Source organism: Engystomops pustulosus, chromosome 10, assembly GCF_040894005.1.
Source record: "Engystomops pustulosus chromosome 10, aEngPut4.maternal, whole genome shotgun sequence".
Classification (NCBI taxonomy): domain Eukaryota; kingdom Metazoa; phylum Chordata; class Amphibia; order Anura; family Leptodactylidae; genus Engystomops; species Engystomops pustulosus.
This window is the reverse complement of record NC_092420.1, coordinates 46,560,573-46,585,563: the sequence shown is the minus strand read 5'-3', so window position 1 is coordinate 46,585,563 and position 24,991 is coordinate 46,560,573. Positions and strand designations below refer to the sequence as shown.

The window sequence follows — 24,991 nt, the reverse complement described above, 5'->3', positions numbered from 1 at the left end:
ACTAGGAGTAGTGTGTGTGTGTGTATATATATATATATGTATATATATATGTATATATATATATATATATATATATATATACACACATATATATATATATACACATATACATTTATACTTTTAATATATTTTATGCATTGTATTACTACTACCTATTCTCATTTTATAAGTCCTAAAAGAAGTATAATACCCCTTTTTTAAAAAATTTTTTAACAAATTATTTCCGTATCTAATATCTTATACTTATACCTATTCTTCTCATATATATTTATTTATTATCTGTTTTAAATTTTGTATGTGTAAATTTTACGGATGTGGTTGTTCCTATATTGTGCCATTTACAGATGGTATACCTTTCTTAAATATGTAATGCACCAATATGTTGCTAAGTAATATACGCACCTACAAATCAGCCATTGGTACTAAAGAGCCTATGACAAGTGATTTGTAGAAGACGCATCACTGTGGCAACAGTGAGCGGTCCACAGTATGAGTGAACAGATGCTATACAGACCCGAGGGATTCAACCAGTAGAGAACGCATCACCATAACAACGGTGGGCGTTCTACATCACCTGTTAGCGGTGCGACACAAGCACGGGAGAGGTGATGCGCTTAGGTCGCGTCACCATGACAACGGTGACGTCACTTCCGGTTAGCCGGATTTTGGCACATGCGCAGTGGATCTTAAAATCCACTCGGCGCACTATCCTCTGAACCACTCAGATACAGCCTCCCCCATTTTGGCGCCACTATCGGAGCACTATCCTCTGAACCACTCAGATACAGCCTCCCTCATTTTGGTGCCAATCTATCTACCTATCCAGGAATGTAAGTAGCATTTTCTATTTGTATTTAAGACCTTGTCTAAACAGTACTATGTATATGCTTGTCCGTTTTTTGAGAAAGGGTCCAAGACCCGAAACGCGTTAAAAGGACTATTTATTTGTACCATTTTATTGCAATTTTGATCCGTTCAGGATCTCAAATAAATTATCTCTTGTATTCATATCAGCTGGACTGTGGTTTTAAGATCCAAGGGCTCAAACAGTTGTGTTCTAGCGCCCCACATATACTCTTACAATTTTTGTTTTTGTGTATATGCCTTTACCGAAACGTTTGGTTTCGGGTATGTAGAGTTGTGGGAGCTGCTGACTCTCACACGCAGAGCCAAATCCGGATTGGACATACCAAGGACCGTTTCCCAGGAGTGGGAATATATGCATAACATCAAGTTCCCTCAAGGTGAGCACCCTCTTTACTATCTTCAGGAATCAAGTACCTGGCTATATTAACCGAGGCGCCGTCCTCTGTTGTTCCCGTTCTTTCTGTTTTCTAGTGCAATTTATTTTAATAGCATGCTAGGAGGCTTACAGTTGAAACAGCGATATTCCAAATTTAATATTTTTAGAGGACAATTCATCTTTGGAAGGGTTTTCAAAGTTCTATTTACTATATATTTGTCAATTAAAAAAAAAACTGTAGGGGCGTGGCCTGGATACCGGTCTGCATGGACGTTTGAGCAACTAGCTCCTGCACGGACTTCAGCCTAAAGCGACTTTCACCGCATAATACCCGATAAAAAGCAGATACGGAGGTACTATACCCTAGCGCAGTGGTGGCGAACCTATGGCACGCGTGCCAGACAGGGCACGCAGAGCCCTCTCTGCTGGCACGCGCACCATTGCCTCCACTGTGTCTGTTTTATTAATGGAGCTCCGGCCACGCAACAAGCCGCTGCTGCGTGCCGGAGCTCCAGTGATTCTCTGAGCATAGAGTAGCAGAGCAGAGTAACACACTCTCTGCTCTGCTACACACACCTCAGCCCTCGGACGGACTGTCAGCTTCTCTTTGCAGGCTGCAGCTGACCTGTCCTGCCATCACTTGTGAAGCAGCAGCGGGTCACTGCCTCCCTCTTTGCTCCCTCCCCCTCCTCCTCCTCACTGAACCTGAGCCCCGGAAGCCGGCAGACAGGAGTGCACAGCAGCAAGATGACTGATAATGAAGATAAGGGAATGAAGTCCCTCACTACAGGCAGGGGAAGCCAGGTACTCCATTCTCTGCTGTCTGTGTAAGCAGGCAGCAGCTAAAGTGTTAATAATTGACTTCAGTGTTTTGTGCCCAACACAACACCCACTTTGCCCCAGTGAGGAGATCTTAGATCTTAAGATCTTTTAGAAAGCTAAATAGGTTTCCCCATCCCCCTCAGTGCCTGATAGTTTGTATTTATTTTACCAGATTTGACTTGGACCTCATTTAGTCACTTTTCCTGGCACATTCAGTCCCTGCCCCTGTTTCCCTCTCCCACAGTGCTGCTTTCACCTTCTAAATTTTGATAGATTAAGGCCCCTTTCACACTTGCGAGTGTGATGCGCTGAACTTGCATGCGCTGGATTGCCCGGGCCGAATGCTGCAAACCAGAACTGAACTGGCATGCTGAATTCACTTCCAGTTTGCAGCGTTCAGGCCGGCTGATCCAGGCAGCAAGTTCAGCGCATCACACTCACAAGTGTGAAAGGGGCCTTAAGCCTAAATTCTTGTGATTGAGATAGATCCCCAATTGTTTGGCTTGTAAACAATGGAAAACATGTGGTGCGAGTTCACGGATGCGATGGTGCAGTCACACGTACCGCTCTGATTAAGTTTAGAAACAGAATTAAAGTGGGGGCTAACCATGGCTCGATTTATATATGCATTTCTATGGAAACGCATGCAATCTTGTTGAATGCAAGACACTGGGTGCTAGTTGACAATCTAATGCACTTGCATAGAAATGCATATATGATCAGGCCATGGCTCGCCCCTCCCATTCACTTTTAATGCTCTTTCTAAACAGAATGAAATTGGTGCATCTGATCGCACCCTCAGTCACAGTGTGTGAACACGGACTAAAGAAGAGGACTAATCCTAAGAGGAAGCAAGAAAGGGGATGCTAAAACTGGTGTAGCAGTAGCATTGGTGTCCTTTTACATGATGCCATATCTTCACTGTATGGCGGTGATAATTATCGCTATATGGCGCCAATGTTCATCACTGGCATTAAAAGCAATTACTGTATGGTGGTAATATTAAGCATGATTCCATCTATGTTGTTGTAATAGTGATGCTTATCATGTGGCAGTATTATTTGGCCTTTAAATAGTGTTATTGTGGGTATTATTGGTCTAAATTACCATACTGGCACTTTGCGATAGATAAGTGGGTGTAGGCTTGCAGTTTGGGCACTCGATTTCTAAAAGGTTCGCCATCACTGCCCTAGCGGGAACATGACGAAGAGGAGAAAAAACATCTCTAAACCCCGCAAACTTACGGAATTTTACTTTCCGACTCCTCCGGACTCGATCCAAGATGGCGCCGACCGCATGCAAGCGAGTTCCCCGCGCGCACAATGTCAGCAATTGGAAGAAGAGGGAGAGAGAGCACTGAGCCACAACAGAAGATCCAGCTCAGCTCCGGTTTCCCCGACCCCTGCAGAAAGAGAGGATGATGAGAACATGTCGGAGGATCGAGAGGGCCGAGGCCGAGAAACACTGCGGCGCAGCAACTCTGCAATATGGCCGTCGCCTCCCTCCCCAACTGTGCATGTTAACACTACCCGGCTATCAAACGCAGTGCTAGCGCAGAGCAGCTTAACATCTGAAACAGATGGCTCCTCCAATACACTATCCTCATCTCGGGACGCCTTCGACCTACTTCCAGCATCAGATAAGGTACTTACTGAATGTACGATGAAAAACATGCTGATAGCATGGAGACAGTCCTTCCAAAGTGATATACATAACATGCTGACCCCCATAAATGCCGAAGTACAAAAGCTGGGTCAAAGAACCCTCCATACTGAGGAGAAAATGGGAGAACTGGTTAAATCTCATAAAGAACTCATAGATGCCCACTATAGCTTGGAAGAGGAGGTCAATCGGCTTCAAACTAAAATGGCTGACCTGAAAGACCGGTCACGCCGGAATAATGTCAAATTCCGGGGTATCCCTGAACTGATCTTACAAAATGAACTAACTCCTTATCTGAAAAAAATTAATGCATGCCTTATTGCCTGACTGCAATGCACAAGAGCTCTGCATAGACCGAGCACACAGGCTACCCAGACCACAGCACTTAGAGGAGACGACTCCCCGAGATGTACTGGCTCATATTCATTTTTACACGGTTAAAGAAAGATTGATGTTGGCAGCCAAAAAGAGAGGATCCCTACCCCAGCCGTATCAAGATATAATCCTGTTTACGGACTTGTCGGCCTCTACGCTCAAGTTCAGAAAACAACTACAACCCGTAACAGCCACTCTCAGAGAGCGCCAGATCATTTACAAGTGGGGATTCCCTGCGAAATTGGTGATAAACCGAAACGGCACAGCATCGCTAGTTAGGTCTCTTGAGGAGGGAACTCGGCTATTAGAAAAGTGGGGAATCCCGATCACAGATACTGTACAGCAACAAAGAAATCTTCCAACGAGAATAACAGAAGAATGGCGCACTGCAGGGTCCAGAGAAAAGAAGAAAAGATGAAGCTCCGATGCGGTCCTTGTTGTCACCGCCCGTGCTAATTAACATCTGGGACTGGTAACTATATACCCGAACTGTTGCTTTTCACCCCCTAAGTGTGCAGCAAATTAGCTGCAGAGTTCTTATTGTTTAGACAGCAATGTTATATGCCAAGTTGTTATGTTCTGTTGATGCGGGCCCTACTATAAGACAAAGGGGTGGTGGAAGATGTGGTGTTAGTGGTATAATGCCGAACACACAGAAGTGCTCCCACATGACTAGAATAGCTTCTAGACAAGCATTAAAAAAAAAAAAAAACTTATGGGTATCAAGATTTTATCTATGAACACAAAGGGACTAAACAGTCCTTACAAAAGGTCCCAAATTTGGAGAGAGGCACACAATCAAGCCTGTGATGTACTCTACATTCAAGAGACACATCTTAAGCAAGCAGATGCAGGACGCCTAAAGAACCCTAATTTTCCCCATATTTACCACTCCCACTTTCAGACCACGCGGCTATAACGATCACTATCTCTGACGCCCATGATAAAACGCCCACGTATATTTGGAGATGTAACAATTACATATTGAGTCAACCCAAATATAAACATATATTTGAACGGGATTTGAAGGAATACTACAAATTTAATCCTTCCTCAGTTAGAGACCCCATCCTGCTGTGGAACGCGCATAAGACTTATATAAGAGGCACCTTTATTAAATTGGGAATACAGGATAGGAAACAAAGAACTAAAGAGATTACTAACATTTTAGAGGATATTGCCAAGCTAGATAAGGAAAATAAAAAGAACCCTTCCGCCAATATTGCAGCAAACCTACTCAGTAAACGAGAGTGTTTGAGACTTCTGTTAATACACTTATATGACAAAAGGTTGCAAAAATCGGGTGCCCTATACTACGCAGAGGGAGATAAAGCGGGTAAGCTCCTAGCCAAAAGATTTAAGTCAAAACAGATTAAGGCCAAAATCCCTTACCTATACACACCCGATAATAAAGGGAAACTTCTCACTCCCAAGGATATTGCCAATAGGTTCAAAGATTATTACTCAAATCTATATAATCTGAAGGAGGACCCCTTTACCTATCAACCCTCCCACAGTGAGATCAAAACCTTCTTACAAAACCTAAAATTGAAAACATTAACTAGGGAACAAACGGAGGAAATATCGGCCCCAATAACCATTGAGGAAGTATCCAGAGCTCTCAGAGAACTCCCCCCACATAAAGCCCCGGGACCTGATGGGATTATAGGAGAATATTACAGACTATTTAATAATATCCTCTCAGCGCCGATGGCCACTGCATTTAATCAAATGATAGCAGAGGGAACGATGCCCAGGGAAAATCAGGAAGCACTGATAGTCACGATCCCTAAACCTGGCAAGCCAGCGGACAACCCCCAAAACTTTAGGCCGATATCCCTATTAAACGCAGACACCAAGGTATATGCAAAAATTTTAGCGACTCGACTCATGAAATTCCTTCCTGACCTGATTAGCGACAATCAAGTGGGTTTTATTAAACACAGGCAGGCCTCAGACAATACCAGGAAAATTGTAGACCTTATAGAACACCAACATGTCCCCTCGTTGTTTCTGGCCTTGGATGCCGAGAAGGCGTTCGACCGAATACACTGGTCGTATGCATTCTCGGCACTTGGGGAAATGGGTTTTGGGGGAGACATAATAAAGGCCATTAGGGCCCTGTATACTGCCCCGTCCGCAAGAGTCTTTACGAATGGTACCCTATCGGACCCGTTCCACATCACAAATGGAACGAGACAGGGATGCCCCCTTTCCCCACTGATTTTTATATTATCCTTAGAGCCCTTAGCTTGGGCGATACAGAACTCCCCCTCCATACATGGAGTGAAAGTAGGAGATCAAGACCACATAATATCACTATACGCGGATGATATCATACTCTCCCTGACACAACCAGTAAAATCACTAGAATCGGCTATGGACTTAATACAAGAATTTGGCAGGATATCATACTATAAGCTTAACACGTCCAAAACCCAGGCGTTACCAATGTCACTAAGATCTGAAACTCTTTATTTTATGCAAAATAAATATCCGTTCGATTGGAAAACACATAGTCTCCAATATTTGGGAATTCAGGTAACATACCCGTCATCGAAACAATATACAGTAAATTATGAAACCTTACTAGAGGCTATACATAAAGAAGCAAAGTCGATGCTCAATATGGAAGTATCATGGTTGGGTAGAGTGGCGGCGTATAAAATGCTACTGCTTCCAAGACTACTATACTTATTCCGCACTCTCCCAATATCCTTGCCGGAGAGGTTCTTCGCCAGAGCCCAAAAAATAATGTCCTTCTATATTTGGAAGGGGAACAAACCACGACTAGCAAGAGCTATCTTGTCTAAACATAAAAAGGTTGGAGGTCTGGGAGGCCCAGATATCAAAGGGTATTACAGAGCCATAGTACTTCAACAGGCGGCAGGTTGGCTACAAGCCATAAGAAAAATGCCATCGATGCAAATAGAGTCAACAGCTCTAGGTACAATAGACTTAAGAGCTGTATTACATGCCAGATTATGGGGACAAAAACCACCCACTCCCCCATTACCAATAACACGCAACATGCTGGAAGTCTGGACACAGGCACATGTTTCAGGAAATACCAAAAAGGCAGAGTTACACTTAGTGGATATGCCACTGGAGTCGGTGGAATATGCCATAGCGGACATTGACCTTCAAGGGTGGAAAGACGCGGGAGTAAATACGATCGGTCAAATAATGGAGGACAATCAATTATTAGACTTTAATGACTTACAAAAAACATTTAAACTGCCTAGTGTAGCTCTGTTCACATATCTGAGGCTCAAACATTTTCTGGGCACAGTTAGAGAAGCAACGTATACATACGATAAAATGTTATGGAAAATGATTCAACTCCCCACAAAGGGTCTTCGCACATTATATACGCACCTAACTGCTAGCACCCAATTTCGCAATCATTATGCATATAGACTGTGGGAGAGAGATTTGGGTCAGACCGTTGATCCAAAAGAGTGGTGCAAAGCAACCTCCCTAACACACAAAGCATTAAAATGTACATCACACATGGAAAATGCAACTAAGCTAACGCTGAGGTGGTACTACACCCCGGATAGAATAAATATAGCCTACCCTAACATTCCCCCAGTATGCTGGAGAGGATGTGGAAGTAAAGGTACACTAAAGCATATCTTTTGGGACTGCCCCAACATACGCCCCTTTTGGGATGCTATATATGCGGTCCTAAACCAAATCATGAGACGCAACATAGACAGAACACCCGGGCTTGCATTGTTAAGCTTGGGACTACATAATCTCCCCGGGGTACAAAGAATACTATTATGCAAGATTTTTGCAATAAAAAGAATTACGATTGCTAAATACTGGAAAACACCAAATGTCCCATCACTAACGGAATGGCTCGCTAGAATAGACAATATATACAAATATGGAAACGCATTATCATTGGGATTCCTAAAAACCCAGCCTATTAACTTGATTTGGCATCCCTGGAAAACTTACAGAAACCTGTAATGACAGAACGGGTGGGGCTCTGGCGGTGAACTTCAATCGGGGGATTTCTCATGCAGAGAGTACTCAAGAAAAGGAAAAGCTCACACCGGACACCACATAGACAAATCAGTAAACAGGAGAATTGGTAACCCGCTAGGTTTTTCAAATGTTATTTGTTGGTCCTTGACCTGGTTAAATGTTATATTCTGAATTTGATGCTACACAAGCATATGAAGATCTAGATAGAATATGTGTATCCTAAACAGTGTGAGTAAGTGGAGGCTCGGCAACAAATGAGCAATTTTAAACAGACTAACCGCTACAGACATGATGTATAACCTTGTTCAGATTGTAATATACGTGTATTCCTTCTGTTCCTCTTACTGCTCGACACTGTATATCATATTTCACTATTGTAATGCACAAAATTTTTTAATAAAAAAACTATTTAAACAGAAAAAAAAAACTGTACTCACCTTTCTGACGGCTGCTGGCTGTATTCTGGGGACCCTTGACTGCATACTAGGGTGCAGGGGCTGTCAGGCTAAATTCTAGGGGGCAAGAGTTAGCTGGCTGTATTCTGGGGGAGGGGACTATTTGGCTGTATTCTGGGGGCAGGGACTATTTGGCTGTATACTGGGGGAAGGGGCTTGCTGGCTATATACTGGGGACAGTGGCTGCTGGCTAGCTCCGTACTGGCTGGAGGCTGTGACAAATGCATTTCCCACCCTAGGCTTATACTCCAGTCAATAGGTTTTCCCAGTTTTTTGAGTTAAAATTAACTCCTTAACGCTCTGCGCCGTAGCTCTACGGCGCAGAGGTATAAGGAGTGTATGAAGAGGGCTCACGGGCTGAGTCCTCTTCATACAAAGGTGGGGGTTTTTGCAAAATGCATAAAACCCCCACCGCTAATAACCGCGGTCGGTGCTTGCACCGATCGCGGCTATTAACCCCCTAAACGCCGCCTGCAAAGTCGCAGGCGGCGTTTAAAAGACGGCGGCGCGTGGGCGCCGCCATCTTTTTTTTGATCGCCACGCCCCCGAACGTCATCGGGGGGTGGCGATCAGTTGCCATGGTAGCCTCGTGTCTTCTCTTGACACGAGGCTATCTGGCAGCTGCATATTCGTTACAATGAGCCAGTGGCTCATTGTAATGAATGTGCTGCAAAAATGCCATATATTGCAATACAGAAGTATTGCAGTATATGGTAGCAGCGATCTGACCATCTAGGGTTAATGTACCCTAGATGGTCTAAAAGATAGTGAAAAAAAAAAGAAAAAAAAAAGTTTAAAAAATAAAAAAAATTAATAAAATATTAAAAGTTCAAATCACCCCCCTTTCCCTAGAACGGATATAAAACATAACAAACAGTAAAAATCACAGACATATTAGGTATCGCCGCGTCCCAAAATGCCCGATCTATCAAAATATAAAAACGGTTACGGCCGGCGGTGACCTCCGAGGCGGGAAATGGCGCCCAAATGTCCGAAATGCGACTTTTACACCTTTTTACATAACATAAAAAATGAAATAAAAAATGATCAAAATGTCGCACAGACCTCAAAACGGTAGCAATGAAAACGTCGCCTCATTTCGCAAAAAATGACCCCTCACACATTTCCGTGCGCCAAAGTATGAAAAAGTTATTAGCGTCAGAAGATGGCAAAAAATTTTTTTTCTTTTTTGTACACATTCGTTTAATTTTTGAAAATGTATTAAAACACAATAAAACCTGTATAAATTTGGTATCACCGCGATCGCACCGAACCAAAGAATAAAGTAGGCGTGTTATTTGGAGCGAAGAGTGAAAGTCGTAAAAACTGAGCCCACAAGAACGTGACGCACGTGCGGTTTTTTTTCAATTCTTCCACATTTGGAATTTTTTTTCAGCTTCGCAGTACACGGCATGTTAAAATAAATAACATTACGGGAAAGTAAAATTTGTTACGCACAAAATAAGCCCTCACACAGGTCTGTACACGGAAAAATGAAAAAGTTATGGATTTTTGAAGTTGGAGAGCGAGAAATGAGGCGAAAAACCCTGCGTCCTTAAGGGGTTAAATACCTTTGCTTCTATTAGGGTAGACTTATACTTGGAGATTCCATTTTCCGGAATTTTTCCATTTTCAAAATAAAATGGTTATTTAGTCCTAAAATTTACACGTTCATGCAGTTTAAAAATGAGAAAAAAACATCTAAGATTTAATTTTGCAGTTTCTTCCCAGTAGGGCAATATCCCAGATACTATAGGTACCTACAGAGGACCACAGAACAGGAGGAGCCATTGAGCATTTGGGCAGATTTTGATGACATTGTTTTCAGGTGACATTACACATTTGAAAAGTCCTTCAACTAGGAAAACTGTGAATCACCCCTATAAATGATCCTATTTTGGAATCTACACTACCCAGATAATTTATCAAGGTTTATATTGAGTTTTTTACCACCACAGATGTTTTACACAGATGCTTGTATAAGTGAAAATCTTTTTCCAAAAACCTTGCTTTGGCTCCTAAGTTTTCATTTTTAGAAGTGGTTAAAGAAGTAAACACATGCTATAGTTTGTTATCCACGTTCTCCTAAATGCAGTAATATCCTATATGCGATCACAAACTTTATTGCTGGGCTTGGAAAGCAAGGAGCGTCTATTGGCGGATTTTGTTGGAACAGATTTCAGGTGCTATGTCCCTTTGGCCGAGTACCTAATATAGTAGGGCAGTAAAAACCTCCTAAGAGTGGACATATTTTAAAAACTAGACCCTTCAAGGAATGCAGTAACACTATATTTTGGGTCGCAATACGCCATTATTTAACCTTTATTAGCTGGGGCGGTCGCAAAACAATCCATTCAGTAATTGATTTTTATGAATTTTTTTAGTTCTGTTTTAATAGTTTTATTGATTTTTAACAAAATATTGAACAGCTGGCTGCATACATCTTAAATCACAAAGTTACATATCTGATGCTGTATGCTCTCATATAATAGCTATACATATAAACCGCCTATCTCTAAAAGTTTCTTGTCCATTTAAAATGATATATTCAAATGAATAATCAGAAATAAATAATAACTAAAGCAAAAATGCAAAGAAACAAGAAACTCTTGCAGGGAGTTTTTCTTCCAGTTTGAGTCTGGAGAGAAAATTCTTACAGACCAAAGTACAGCACATGTGAAAGACATCCAGGGCTGCATTATTTTGAATGGATTGTAGAATTTCAAGAAACTATATGCAAATGCCAGTTCATATGAGTATATCTGATTAATTTCAGTAATGAGATCTTCTAGTGTAGGAACATAAGAAGATTTCCATCTCCTTGTTATCAGGATCTTGGCAATTGTAAGGACTTTGGTTGCTTGCATTTAGGCTACATTCACACGGCCGCATGGGGGGCGTATATACGGCCATCGTACCGCTTCGTACCCCAGAAAAAGATAGGACATGCGCCATACATCCCTATGGAGAGGGACGGGGGTGAGCAGCGGTCACCTCCTCCTCTCCCAGCGCGCGGGCAACGCCAGTGTGAATCTAGCCTTAGTTGGTATAACGTAGTCGTAAATCTATCAATAGCAGTGCCTCTTCGGGGTTTGCAGAAAGTCTGCATTTAAATAATTCACTTAATAATTGAAATACTCTGTGCCAAAAGTGAGATATATAAGGGCATGACCATAAAATATGATACAGCTCTAGCTCAGGGGTCAGGAACCTTTTTGGCTGAGAGAGCCATGAACACATATTTTAAAATGTTCTTCCATAAGAGCCATACCATGTCCACATGCCCCCCAATAGATAGGTAGTCCCAGTGTCAAGGGTGCCCCTGTGATCTACGTCTGAGATCTCTCCGTGGCGGCACCCATTTCCAAGCTCACTCAATTCGCCACCTTCTGGCTCCCGTCCCGCCTGGCCAGCGCACGCGTACACGCTGGCCCTCGCAGATTTAAAGGGCCAGTGAGCCACTGATTGCTGCTGTTCACTTCCCGGGTTCCTGTAAAGTCCGGCAACTCCCAGCATTCCCGCCGGATCTTAGTGCTTCATGCCTATGAGGAAGATTTCCACAGTGTTTCCTTCCCAAGTGTTGACCTCCCGTTGTGACCCCAAACCTGTTCCTGATTCTGCGCCTTCGCTGCCAGTCCCGACCTTGCTCCATCCCCGACCTTGCATCATTGCCGCCTGCCTTCACCATCTGCCTGTTCCTGACCATGAGATCGCATAGTGATCCTGTACCTCGACCTTGGCTGCCACCGTGTTTGCGTGGGTTCCCTCCGGGTACTCCGGTTTCCTCCCACTCTCCAAAACATACTGGTAGGTTGTTTAGTTTGTGAGCCCCATGGGGAGAGGGGCTGATTTGCCATGCTTTGTGCAGTGCTGCATAATCTGTAGGCGCTATATAAATAAAGAATTATTATTATTATTATTGAGACATCATAGTTTAAATTTTGTTGAGATAAGATTTAGGGAGGGGTAAAGGTATGGTCCTAAAAAGACAAAGGATTTTGGTAATAAGCTCATTTTAAAAGCTGCTATACAGCCTAGCCACAATATTTCTATATTTTGCAAAGAACTGCAGTCTTTAGTGAACGAATTTAGGAGTGGAACATAGTTATGTGAATATAAGGTATTTGGGGAATTCGTAACCTGGATTCCTAAGTATTGGACTGATTCTTTTTGCCAAGCTAAGTTGAATTTTTGTTTTAAATAGTAAAGGGAGTCACAAGGGATGTGTATGGGTAGAGCTTGAGATTTTTGATTATTGAGTTTATAATATGAGATCTGACTAATTCTCTCAATGACCTGCATTGCAGTTTCAAGAGAGGTTTCAGGTTTTTCTAATGTAAAGATAATGTCATCTGCGTATAAGGATGTAGTATGCGTTTCCCTCCCTATTTGAACGGCCAATATGCCCGCAGTTGCTCGTACAGTCCTAGCTAGCGGTTCGATTGGTAAGATAAAAATTAGTGGGGAAAAGGGACAACCTGTCGCGTTCTGTTGGTAATGGAAAATTATCTGATAGTGAACCATTTGCAAATATCTAAGCTGATGGAGAGGAGTATAGTGCACTGATGGCTTTTAAAATTCTGCCCTCTTGCCCCATAGCTCGGAGTGCCGAGAACAACCAGTTAATTAAGTCGAACGCCTTCTCGGCATCTAAGGTGACCAAAACTGGAGGAGTCTTAGAGTTGTGAAGATAATGTACTATATCTATCACCCTTCTAGTTTTGTCCGAGGCTTGTCGGCCTCTAATAAGTCCTACTTGGTCTTCACTTACTATCTGTGAAATAAAAAGCATTAATCTGGAGGCCATTATAGAGGCATACAATTTAAGGCCTATGTTGAGTAGGGATATAGGGTGGTAATTTTGTTAGGTTTGGGACTGTTGATTATCAGAGCCTGTTGATTCTCAAAAGGGAATTTGTTTGCTTCAGCTGCTTCATTGAAACATATGAGTACGTGATTAGGTAAGATATGAATAAAAGCTTTCTAATATTCAGAGGTATGTCCATCTGGTCCTGGGGATTTTTGTTTAGCCAGGGATGTGATGGCTTTAGTTTTTTCTGTCATGGTAAAGGGAGCATTTAGTATTTCTCCCTGTTCAGTGGATAAGGAAGGAATGTTAAACTGTTTGAGAAAATCGTTAATGTCTGTTATGTTCATCATTATATAGATTATACAGACCCTCATAAAAGGATTTGAATCTATTGGATATGGCCTCTGGAGTATAACTCTTACCACCATCTGCTGGCTTATGTAAGAAGGGAATAGTGGACTTTAAATGTTTCTGTTCGATTTGATTTGCGAGTATTTTCCCCGCTTTATTGCCTTAAGAGTAGTAAGTTGCATTTGTTTTCCTAAATTGTTAATCATATGAGTGAAGTAGATAGTTTTGAAGTTGAGTTCTTAATGTTTGAATTTGCTCCAACCCCTGAGAGAGGGGTTTGATTTTATTTACCTTATATACTTGAGTATAAGCCGACCCAAGTATAAGCCGAGGCCCCTAATTTTACCACAAAAACCTGGGAAAACCTATTGACTTAAGTATAAGCTGAGGGTCGGAAATGCATTGGTCAAAAAATGTATCTGTCTGCGGTTTGGAGCGTAAACACAGCATATGGTATATAGTACGTTGTTTAAATTGCAAATCACAATAATGTACCTTCCTTCTGTGTCTTGAATTGTGTTGATATGTTGAAATGTGACTGTTGCCTTTTTTATCCCCTTGGCGCTCTGCGTCCGATAAATCAGACGCTGAGCGCAGTGACTTAGTGCTCAGCGTCCGATATAAATCGGACGCAGAGCTGATGCCGGTTCAGCTCAAGATCTAAGTCGAACCGGCATCGGGAAACGGGGGTTGCCAGCTGTGACTGATAGCCGACACCCTAGTGTGACACCCGCGGTCGGAGTGGGCTCCGATTACGGGTGTTTAACCCGATAAATGCCACGGTCAACGCGACCGTGGCATTTAACCTGTGACATCATCTTAAAGGCACAGTGTCAGCCTATGCATGTGCACAGGCTGACACTGCTAATACCCTGCAATACATCAGTATTGCAGAGTATTATCATGAACAAGCAATCATTGATTGCTTGTTCATGTCCCATGGTGGAAACAGTAAAAAAGTTAAAAAAAAAAAAAAAAAGGTTATTCAATAAAAAATATAGTAAGAAATTAATAAAAATGCCCATAAGCCCCATAACATGTAAAGAGACATAAACACAAAAAAAAGTCTAAGTCATAACACAAACCCCACATGCATGGTATCACCGCGTCCGCAACAACCCGTAGAATAACAGTAAATAATTATTGAACTCGCACGATGAACGACGTTAAAAAAACTATTATAAACCCTCCAAAAATTATGATTTTTACCTATTCAATCCCACAATAAATGCTATAAAAAGTGATAAAAAAAAAATGTACTAAAGAATGATACTGCTGCAAAGTACAACATGTCCCGCAAAAAACAAGCCATCAACCAGCTCCTTAGCCAAAATAGTAACAATGTTATGCCACTTGGAAGACGGCATTGCAAAAATGATAGATTTTTCCCACATTAGGGTTTTATTTGACAAATTTAGTAAAACGTAAGAAAAAATATTCATGTAAGGTATCCCCGTAATTGTATCGACCCATAGAATAAAGGTAACATAATTATTGGGCTATATGGTGAACACCAAAAAAAAAAAAAGTTAAAAATCCAGTACAGAATTTATGCTTTTCTACTCCTGCCCTCAAAAAAAAAATCCTAAATTTTCAACAATAGGAGCTACCAACCCTAAAATGGTAATACTGGAAAAAGAATCTCATCCCGCAAAAAATATGCCATCACATGGCCCCAATAACGAAAAAAAGAAACATTTTATAGCCTACCAAAGGGGCCAATGAGGAAACTAAAATCCTGGCAGTTGCTGGGTGCTCCTTACATTCTGTGCCTCGATGTGCGCCCATAAAACAAGTAACAGCCACATGTGGGGGGTCTCTGTAAGATGGGTTATCTCTTTTTATCTTTTGGAAATGTGTAAATTTTAGGGCTAAATGAACGTATAACCGTCAAAATTTGACCATTCTAAATTTCAACTCAATTGTGATTCAATTACTATGAAGATCTCAAGGGGTTAACCATCTTCCTAAAAGCTTTTTCTGATAGTTTGAGGGGTGCAGATTTGAAAATCAGTTGTTTATATAGGGGGTTTTGATGTTAAATATGTAAAATATAATTCAAAACTGTATTAATACCCAAAGTAGTCAATTCTGAAAATCCGGAAAAGCGATATTCGATTTGTAAGCCGCGTGACATCAAAATAAATTATCCAGAAATTTAAAAAATTATGAAAATTTAAATAAGACATATGTACAATGTTATTCAGCAACTTATTTAGGTGGTAAATCTATCTGCCTGAAAACGCAATGATTTCAAATTTCGAAAATGGCAAATATTTCAAAAAATTCATCACTTTTTTTTCTTTGTAAATAAACGCAAAACTTATCAGCCAACATTTACCACTAAAATGAAGTACAACATGTGGGGAAAAAAGATTGTCAGAATCGCTTTGATAAGTAACAGTGTTCAAAAGTTATAACCATATAAAGAAAAGCAAGTCAGAATCCAAAATATTAAGCTACAAAATGGCTGCGCCCTTAAGGGGTTAAATTCTAAACACCAATAAGCATAGATAACATGTTACCTATGTTCTATGCGTCCGTATGGTTATGCTGTTATCCCATTTATATAGCTTTTTTTTATGTCTGACTTGTTCTATACAATAAAGCTGTTTTAGGGCTTAATTTTTGCGGGACAAGTTGTACTTTGTACTTTGCCTGTATCATGCAGGGGTACATGTGAGTTTTACTCAGGATAACAATAACATTGAATTAGAGAATGTTATTTTAACAAAATACAGCATTTCACAGAAATAATTCCAACCTGTCTCTATCAGTCCGGGTGTTTACAATTTTGGTTGTCCACGGATCCAACCGTAAATATTACTATGGCTATGGTCAGACAATTGCCTTTGGCTTCTCTTGCATTGCAAGAGAAGGGGGAGGGGTAGGAGGCAGACGGCACACTGCAGACGGAGGAACTTCCTGGTTCAGCCATGCACGTTAAGAGGACACAGGAGCAGCCGCTGTAGAAACAAGATAATGTATGGATTCCAGTGGAGGGGGTCACATAACACTCTGTTTTATTGATTAAATGAGGCACCAGAGCTCAGTGTGTTATTGTGTCTTATATTCAGCTCATGACTCTGTCTTTTTCTATGTGCAGATACTAGAAGACTGTTCAGAAGCTAAATGAAAGTGTATATAAATCTGTACCCTGATAATATAAACCACATTGTCAGCACACAGAACTAGAGAGACCATGAAGAGTCCCCGTCCACACTCTGGAATCTTACATTAACTGTCACTGAGTGATAGCAGTTAAAACAGCAATACAACTGAGTAACATTGCAAAGTGCAAACATGACTGTGGGATTGAAATTTGGGAAGTTTCTTTCACAGGCAAACCTATTTAAATAAAACTTTTTAACCTCTCTATCCCATAGGTTGAACATCAATATTCACACAGACTGACAGTAACTGTCCTTGGAGCCACTAATGTTACTAAAGGAACCTTTGGTGATATGCGTAAGTAACACCAATGCTTTTCCCAATTACTGAATCCATATGTGCTGCCTCTGGTACCTATTTTAATTTACAGAGCTGTGTGAGTGCTTCTTTTCTTCTTAACAAATTGTACTTCATTGTGATTGTACTTTATGTTCTATGCCATGTACTGGGAAGCAGAAAGAAAATTTCAAATGCTGTAAAAGAAAACGCTTTTGGAACCTTTTTTTGTTAGGTCGGTTATTATGACTTTCACTTTGTGCTTTATATGCCTCCTTTATTCTTTGGTTGGCTACAGTCATGCAGATACCAAATTAAAATAGGTTTTATTGTGTTTCAATACATTTTAAATAATTAAAAACCTTTTATACGAAAGAAATGATTTGTTTTGCCATATTGTGACACCAATAACTTTTACATAATTTGGCGTACAGAGCTGTGTAAAGGTGAGGTTTTTATTGCTACAGTAACATTGCTTTTCAGTACTGTATGACCCTGATGATGACATTTTTTAGATATTGCGAAATGGCGAAAAAGTGGCTTTTCAGGAATTTGGGCACTATTTTCCATTACGGAATTATCCAACAGGAATAACTGTTTTTATATTTTGATAGAACAGAGCTTTTGTGACGCAGTAATAGCTAACATGTTTATAATTTTATTTGTTTATTTTTAAATCCGTCCTAAGAAGCCCGCCCTAGGTCTGATCGTTTTACTATATACTTCAGTACTACAGTTTTGCAGTTTATGAAATATTTTCAGTAGATCAGTCTAATTGTTACAAACAATAGCAAATCACAGTTCTTGTAGTGTTCTTAAGACTCCAAGCAGTCATAGGCATAGATTGTCAATCTCCGATAATGTCATTGGGAGAGAGCACCCAAACAAATATGGCGTAATTTGCTGCTTCTCCAATCGTGGGTGTTTGCTGCAATATGCCTTAACATCTTTATAATTTACTAGTAGGTCATAAGTTGTTTAGGGGTTAATAGCGTGAAGTGTAATGATGTTACAGATGTACCATTTTTTCCATGACATCTCCCATGATGGCTCACTTGGAGGATACCTCTGTAGGGACAGAAAGAAGAGAGGTTAAAAGCCTCCCAACCGCATCCTCCTGTCAGTGTTCTTCTTTTCCGTACAGCAGTCAGGTCTCTCTCCTCCTAAGTAGGGGGGAGGTGGAAGGTTGCCTTACTCACTGTGGTCGGCTTTGCCCTCCCTGCCTCCTACATGGTCCATTTGTGTCCGTTCCGGCAGCGATGTGGCCTACCCACAAGTGCGCGACACACACACCAGATTATATCTCCCGCCATCCCTTGCACGACCGGAAATGACATGAGAAATCCCATGGAGCGGACTGGAATGCTGATTCTCAGCCACCTGCATGGGGGATGGGCTCCCCGATAAGGTATTTAAGCATTCAAGTGATGTGGTCACGTTGACCTGAGGTCTCTGCGTGTAAACTGTGTTCCAGACTAATTATGGCTGATGAGGCAGACTTGGGCCACTCCCCCCCCCCCCCCGTCCGTTCATGTAAGTGGTGGCTAGTTCTATTTTTACCTATATTATTATATAACCCCTAGTGAGCATCTTCTTTACCTCCCTAGGAGAAAGATCAATGGTCCAAGAGGAAAGGTAAAAAAGACAGACTAGAAAAATCTGATAAGGCTGAGAAAGCTAGCAGGACCAATAAGCCAGAAAAGAGTAAATATGCGCCTTCACTCTATGCCGGATTCTTATAAGAAATTTATCTGTAAACCTTGTATAGACAATGTTATGCGAGAAGAAAAGAAAAAGTTCCCTTGTGAAGATGAACTTTTTGGTGGTTTTAAAGCCAAATGGCAACTTGTTTTTCTTGTTAATGTCACGCTGAAAGAAATTATAACAGACAAATAGAAGGAGCCAGAAAAAAAGATAGTAATTTCTAAGAACTTTAGGAAACATCTAGTCTTTGATCAAGATGTTTATAAGGTTTGGGATTCCTGCCCAAAAGTGGGCGTCCAGGTGACCATGGTGGTCAAGAAGATCAACCTACCATTTGAGGACTCGGCACAGCTCAGAGATCCCATGGATAGGAAGTCAGACACTGCTTAAAAGAACATGGGAGACAACTATGCTTAAAGGGGTATTCCCACGAAGACAAGTTTCTTATACATATAAGAAACTTGTCTTTGTGGGAATACCTCTTTAAGTATTATTGTCTCCCGTGTTCTGTGAAATGCTGTATTTTTGTTAATAATCGTGAATTAGAGATTGTGTTATTTCATTATCCTGAGTACATACTAATTCTAATCTGTCTCTATTGGTCCTAGTGTACACAATTTCAGTTGCCCCTAAATAAGACCCTGTAACCTCTGACTTAGCATCCAGGACGCCATCTTGGATTTTTGTGTGACAGCCGTGCTGCTGAGTTTCTCTGTCGCTGTACTGTAGCCCTGCCCCCCTGCAGTCCCGGACGGAGCTCACTCACTGATGCACACCGAGACACAGACGATCCATTCCTGCCGGCAGTAGCATAGGGAAAACCACTAGCTAAAGGCAGATAAGTTGTTTGTCTGGGGAGGCACAGCAGGAAGGCACAGCAGATCTAGTGTGTTGTGGAATAGCATCTCTCATTTCTCATCTCTCTTTCTATGTGTCGTTGTGTTGTTCTGATAATGTGACCACATTTTTAGCTGACAGAGCTGAATGTTTCAGCTTAGAGAGTCTACGCTCACACTCTGGGATTTTGCACTGATCAGTCTAGGGAGGGATAGGAGCTAAAACAGCAAAAAAAGGAGTAAAATTGTGAAGTATAGGGTCAAATATGATCTTTGTTGTGTTAACAACACTAGGGGATTGAAATTTGAGAATTTTATTTAATGGGAAAACCCCCTTTAACCTCAAGTATAATCTCACAGCTACGTCGTTAGCAAGGATTTTACTTTTATGGCCATGGAAACTGGAATCGCACATCTGAGAAGGTACTCCCAGGACAGCGCTGCTAGAAAGTGTCCCCCTACTTGAGTCTGCCACTACTTTTCTAGCAGACCATTCTGCTTATGGAATTTGTTTTTCAGCTAACCAAAGCTTCAAGAAGAGCTCTCTGGCTGAAGCAATGGGGTGGCAATATCCACTGCAAAACAAAACTTTTGCAGTGTCCCCTTCACTGGAAGGTTCATGTTTGGGCTAGAATTAGACGCCATTCCAGAGAAGGCCTCAGATAAAAAGGAGTTTCCAGAGAACAAAACGGTTACCAAGAAGTCCTCCTTTTGTGGCTACAAATCCCCTAAGAATGCCTTTCGTGACAAAAGTAAACATGGTTGCTGGAGTTACCCGAAAGGAGAAAAGAGCAGGGGGTTGCTCTTCGCTTAACCCATCTGAAAGTAGCAGAAACAAGATGCCGTGACACCAGGGTGGGGGAGGCGACTCCTAGGGTTCATGACTCTCATAGTCAAAAATAACATCTAGCCCTTGGGTGCTGAATATTATACAGCAGGGATAAAATATAGAATTAGACTATGTGCCCCCCACAAGATATGTTTCTCCACTGTCTTCTGCTTCTCATTCCACTGACCATCTCATGTGGCACAAGTTTTTTTCTCTTCTTCGTTCTGGTGAGGTAATGCCTGTACCACAAGAAAAAGAGAAACAAGGTTTCTACTCTTCTTTATTCTTAGTCAAGAAGCCCAATGGCTCTGACTGCATGATCATAGATTTGAAGCTTCTCAAGGACTATATTACCTACAGGAAGTTTCACATGGAGTCTGTAAGATCTGCTACTCAACTTAAACACACAGATTTCTATTTGTACATCATAGATCTTCGGGATGCTTACTTTCATGTCCCAATTTAATCCTCATCTCAAAAGTTCCTCAGATTTCCGGTTCTCTCTCCAGAAGGCCTCACTCTTCATTTCCAGTCCTGTGCACTCCCCTTTGGTATCTCCATGAGTACAAGTGGGGGCATATCTAAGATTGCAGAATGTCACCATTATCCCATACCTATACGACCTTTTTATTGTGGAAAAGAACAAGTCAAGTCTAGTGGTCTCAAGGGCCTCACCTTGACGAAACTCTCCGACCCAGGCTGGATAGTCAACATTCAAAAGTCAGACTTGTCGCCCACCCCCCACAAAAAGTTGCTTTACTCATCAAATGTCTTTTCTCCCACAGGAAAAAGAGAACAACATAAAGTGCCAGATCCCTTCCTTCAGGAGGAAAGTGGCTAGGACCATTTGAGCCCATAAAGAGGATTAGTATAAAAAAATGAACACTTAAGACCACTCTACTGATAGTGTTTACCTCAGCTAGAAGGTTTGGGGGAGCTATTAAAGAACCATACATAAGAATCCTGGCTGATATGATCATTTTTACTGTAGATCCAAGCATCATCCCCAAAGTGACTTTCAGGTTTCACAAGGACCAGGAGGTTACCCTACCGTCTTTATGCGAAAATGCCTCATCAAGCAGAGAGTCAAGTTGGCATTCGCTGGATGTAAGACTTACAGCTATAAGCTACTTGCATGCCACAGAGTTTTGGTGTGTAGACCATAACTTGTTTATTTAATTCCAGGGAAGAACAAAGAAAAGAAATTATCCAAGACGTCCATAGCAAGGTGGCTATAAATGGCTATCGCTGCTTGCTACATGGAACAGGGGAAGCAAGTTCCCTCTAACTTAAAAGCGCATTAGACTTGTGCCATGTCTGCCTCTTGTGGTGCGTCTCTAGAGCCGATCAGCAGGGTGGCATTTTGGTCCTCACCATCCACTTTTGTAAAGCACTACCGCCTGGACCTTTTCAGTTCTCAGGACCTTTCTTTCGGAAGATTCACCCTAAATATTCTTCTTCTTTTGTAGCTCTCCAAGTGGGCCGTCATGGGGGAACGTCATCGAAATAGCGAATTAGTACTCGTCAGTAATTCTGTTTCCATTAGTCCACCATGATGGCCTACATATTTCCCTCCCATTTCCTTTTTCTCTGGGTTGTTGATGTATGTCAATCTAAACATACTTAATAAAATTGTGTTGCATCTTCCTCCTGTGTAGTTATTTGGTATTCACTGGCGGGAGGCTTTTAACCTCTCTTCTTCCGGACAGAGGTCAAGGGGCATCCACCAAGTGGGACGTCATGGTGGACTAATGGAAACAGAATTACCGGAGAGTACTAATTCACTATCATAGTATCATAGTTTATACAGTTGAAAAAAGACACATGTCCATCAAGTTCTCCCAAGGAAGGGAAGGGATTAGATGAGAAGGAGATTAGTGGGAACAATTCTATATAACATAGCCATCAATGTTATTTCGGTGTAAAAAGGCATCTAAACCCTTCTTGAAGCTCTCTGCTGTCCCTGCTGTGACCAGCGCCTGAGGCAAGCTATTCCACAGATTAACAGCCCTGTTGCCTCTGGTGATTAAACCTTGATTTCTCCCAAACGGAGACGGTGCCCCTCATATTTTGATTTGATTTAATCTGAAATAACTTACCACCATATTTTTTGTAGGGACTATTCACATATTTATATAAATTAATCATTTCCCCTCGTAGTCGTCTCTTTTCCAGACTAAATAAATCTAGTTGTTTTAATCTTTCCTCATAACTGAGACCCTCCGTACCCCCTTATCATTTTTGTGGCTATACGTTGAACCCTCTCCAGCTCCAGGGCATCCTTTTTATGGACCGGAGCCCATAACTGGACAGCGTATTCCAGGTGAGGCCTAACCAATTCCTTGTACAGTGATAATATTACGTCCCTATCCCGAGAGTCCATACCCTTCTGATACATGACAAGATCTTGCTGGCTTTAGAGGCAGCTGATTGAGTATTCAATTTATGATCTGTTAGTACCACCAGGTCCTTCTCAACAAAGGACTCTCCCACATTTACTCCCCCAAGGACATATGTTGCCTGTGGATTATTAGCCCCCAGGTGCATAACCTTACAATTATCCACATTGAACCGTATTTGCCACGTGGATGACCAAACACTGTTTGTCCAAGTCACCCTGCAACCTATGGACATCCTCTGTAAACTTTAGTACACTATAGAGCTTGGTGTCATCTGCAAAAATAGACACAGTGCTCCTACCTCTATATCATTAATAAATAAATTAAATAGTAGTGGGCCAAGCACAGAACCCTGCAATACACCACTTATATCTGGTGACCATTCTTAGTAGGAATCATTGACCACAACTCTCTGGATACGAACCTTCAGCCAGTTTTCAATCCAACTGCAAATAATTTCTGCCAAACCAATATATCAGGCGTCTATGACGGACAGTGTCAAATGCCTTTCAATTTTGGTTTTCTTGTTTTTCTATTTGTAAATTTGATCCAAACTGCCTGGTCAACTGTCCCTACTGTATGTTACAAAAATATTCTCAAGTATTTTTTTTTTTTTTTTAACAAAGAACAGTTAAAGACTACTATAAAACCAAGCCTAAGATTGTAGAATTGCACTTGCATGAATTCTTTTAATCTTTGTGCTTTCCTTTTACAGTTGACACACCAGACCCTTATGTGGAGCTTTATATTGCTTTAGCACCAGATGGCAGAAAGAGGACAAAACATGTTAACAATGAAATTAATCCAGTTTGGAATGAGTCCTTTGAATTTATTTTGGATCCAAACCAGGATAACATTTTGGAGGTATGGTGAACTGTCTGTTTTGATAGATTATTCCAAATAAAAAGGTTACAAATGGGTGATGTACGCTTTGCTGGCACCAGCATGTTCCTGCATGCAGTCCTTAGGGTTCCAGAAGATGTTGGGAAGAGCTAGTACAATTTAAAGGGAAAGTGTCAGCAAAAATTACCAATTTTTAATCAACTTTTCAAGTTTTTATGTTTGACCTTTTAAAGTTTTTAATTTGTTTGTTTTACAACATATGTTAACATTTCCATGTCATTATTTTTATTTAATAAAAAGTACTCTCTAAACTGTTAATGTTCACAGTAGGTTTAAAGGAAATCTGCCTTCAAAATCAAGCATAATAACCCAAGGACACTTACTCATAAAGTCAGGCACCATCACTGTGCTATTTTTCTTATATTTGTTGTCCATGGCCTCTTTCCTTCTGAAATCAACTTCTAAAATTATGCCAATAACCATATAACCCCTCCTCACTTGTGATTGTGCGAAAAACAACTTTACCTATCATATGCAACAAAGATGGCTGCTATCTTTTAACTACCACTGGCGGCTTTGCCAACTATGATCAAAGGGGGTTAACACCCCCATATTTGTACCATTCGTGAGAGTGCCCCCCCCACTGAATTATTCTATATTTTGTCCCCCCACAGTGAATTATTTGATATGCTGCACCCCCCACAGTGAATTATTTGATATTCTGCCCCCACAATGAAGTATTTGATATTCTGTCCCCCCACAGTAAATTTAATATGCTGGCTCCCAACAATGAATTATTTGATAAGTTGCCTGCCTTCCCACAATCAAGTACCGTGGGAGAGTGGGTGAGTAGGCAGCTTGTCCAGCACTGGCAGGGGTACGCTTTACAAGGCCTTTGCCAGTTTTATGTCTCCCCAGCAAGACACTGTCACCTGTCCCCAGTCTCGGCAGAGTAGGGCTGATCTTTACAGAAAGATGGTGAGGGAGTACGTAGCTGACCATACCATCGTCCTAAATGATCACACAGCTCCCTAAAACTACTAGGTTTCAAAGCTGGACATGTGGCACGAACTAGCGCTGTACGCCTTGGAGGTTTTTGCCTGCCCTGCCGCTAGCGTGTTGTCAGAGCAGGTTTTCAGTGCAGCTGGTGGCATCATCACCGATGATAAAGCCTGGATTTCTCAGGATTTCCATTCTCCACCAGGTGAAAGCAGCT

General features: G+C 41.4%; 1 protein-coding gene across 4 annotated transcripts in view; it reads left to right on the top strand.

The window, feature by feature from the left end:
• The window catches only part of PLA2G4A (phospholipase A2 group IVA), a 265,938-nt gene that overhangs the window by 50,983 nt on the left and 189,964 nt on the right, over nucleotides 1–24,991 (top strand). For 3 of the 4 annotated variants that reach the window (XM_072127076.1, XM_072127075.1, XM_072127074.1), the window contains 2 exons: nucleotides 17,104–17,185; nucleotides 23,648–23,796. In XM_072127076.1, coding sequence (XP_071983177.1) covers nucleotides 23,696–23,796 — 101 coding nt within the window. In that variant the 5' untranslated portion in view covers nucleotides 17,104–17,185; nucleotides 23,648–23,695. Of the gene's footprint in view, nucleotides 1–1,961; nucleotides 2,048–17,103; nucleotides 17,186–23,647; nucleotides 23,797–24,991 lie in introns of those variants that run through there. The other variant, XM_072127073.1, reaches the window with a different exon arrangement.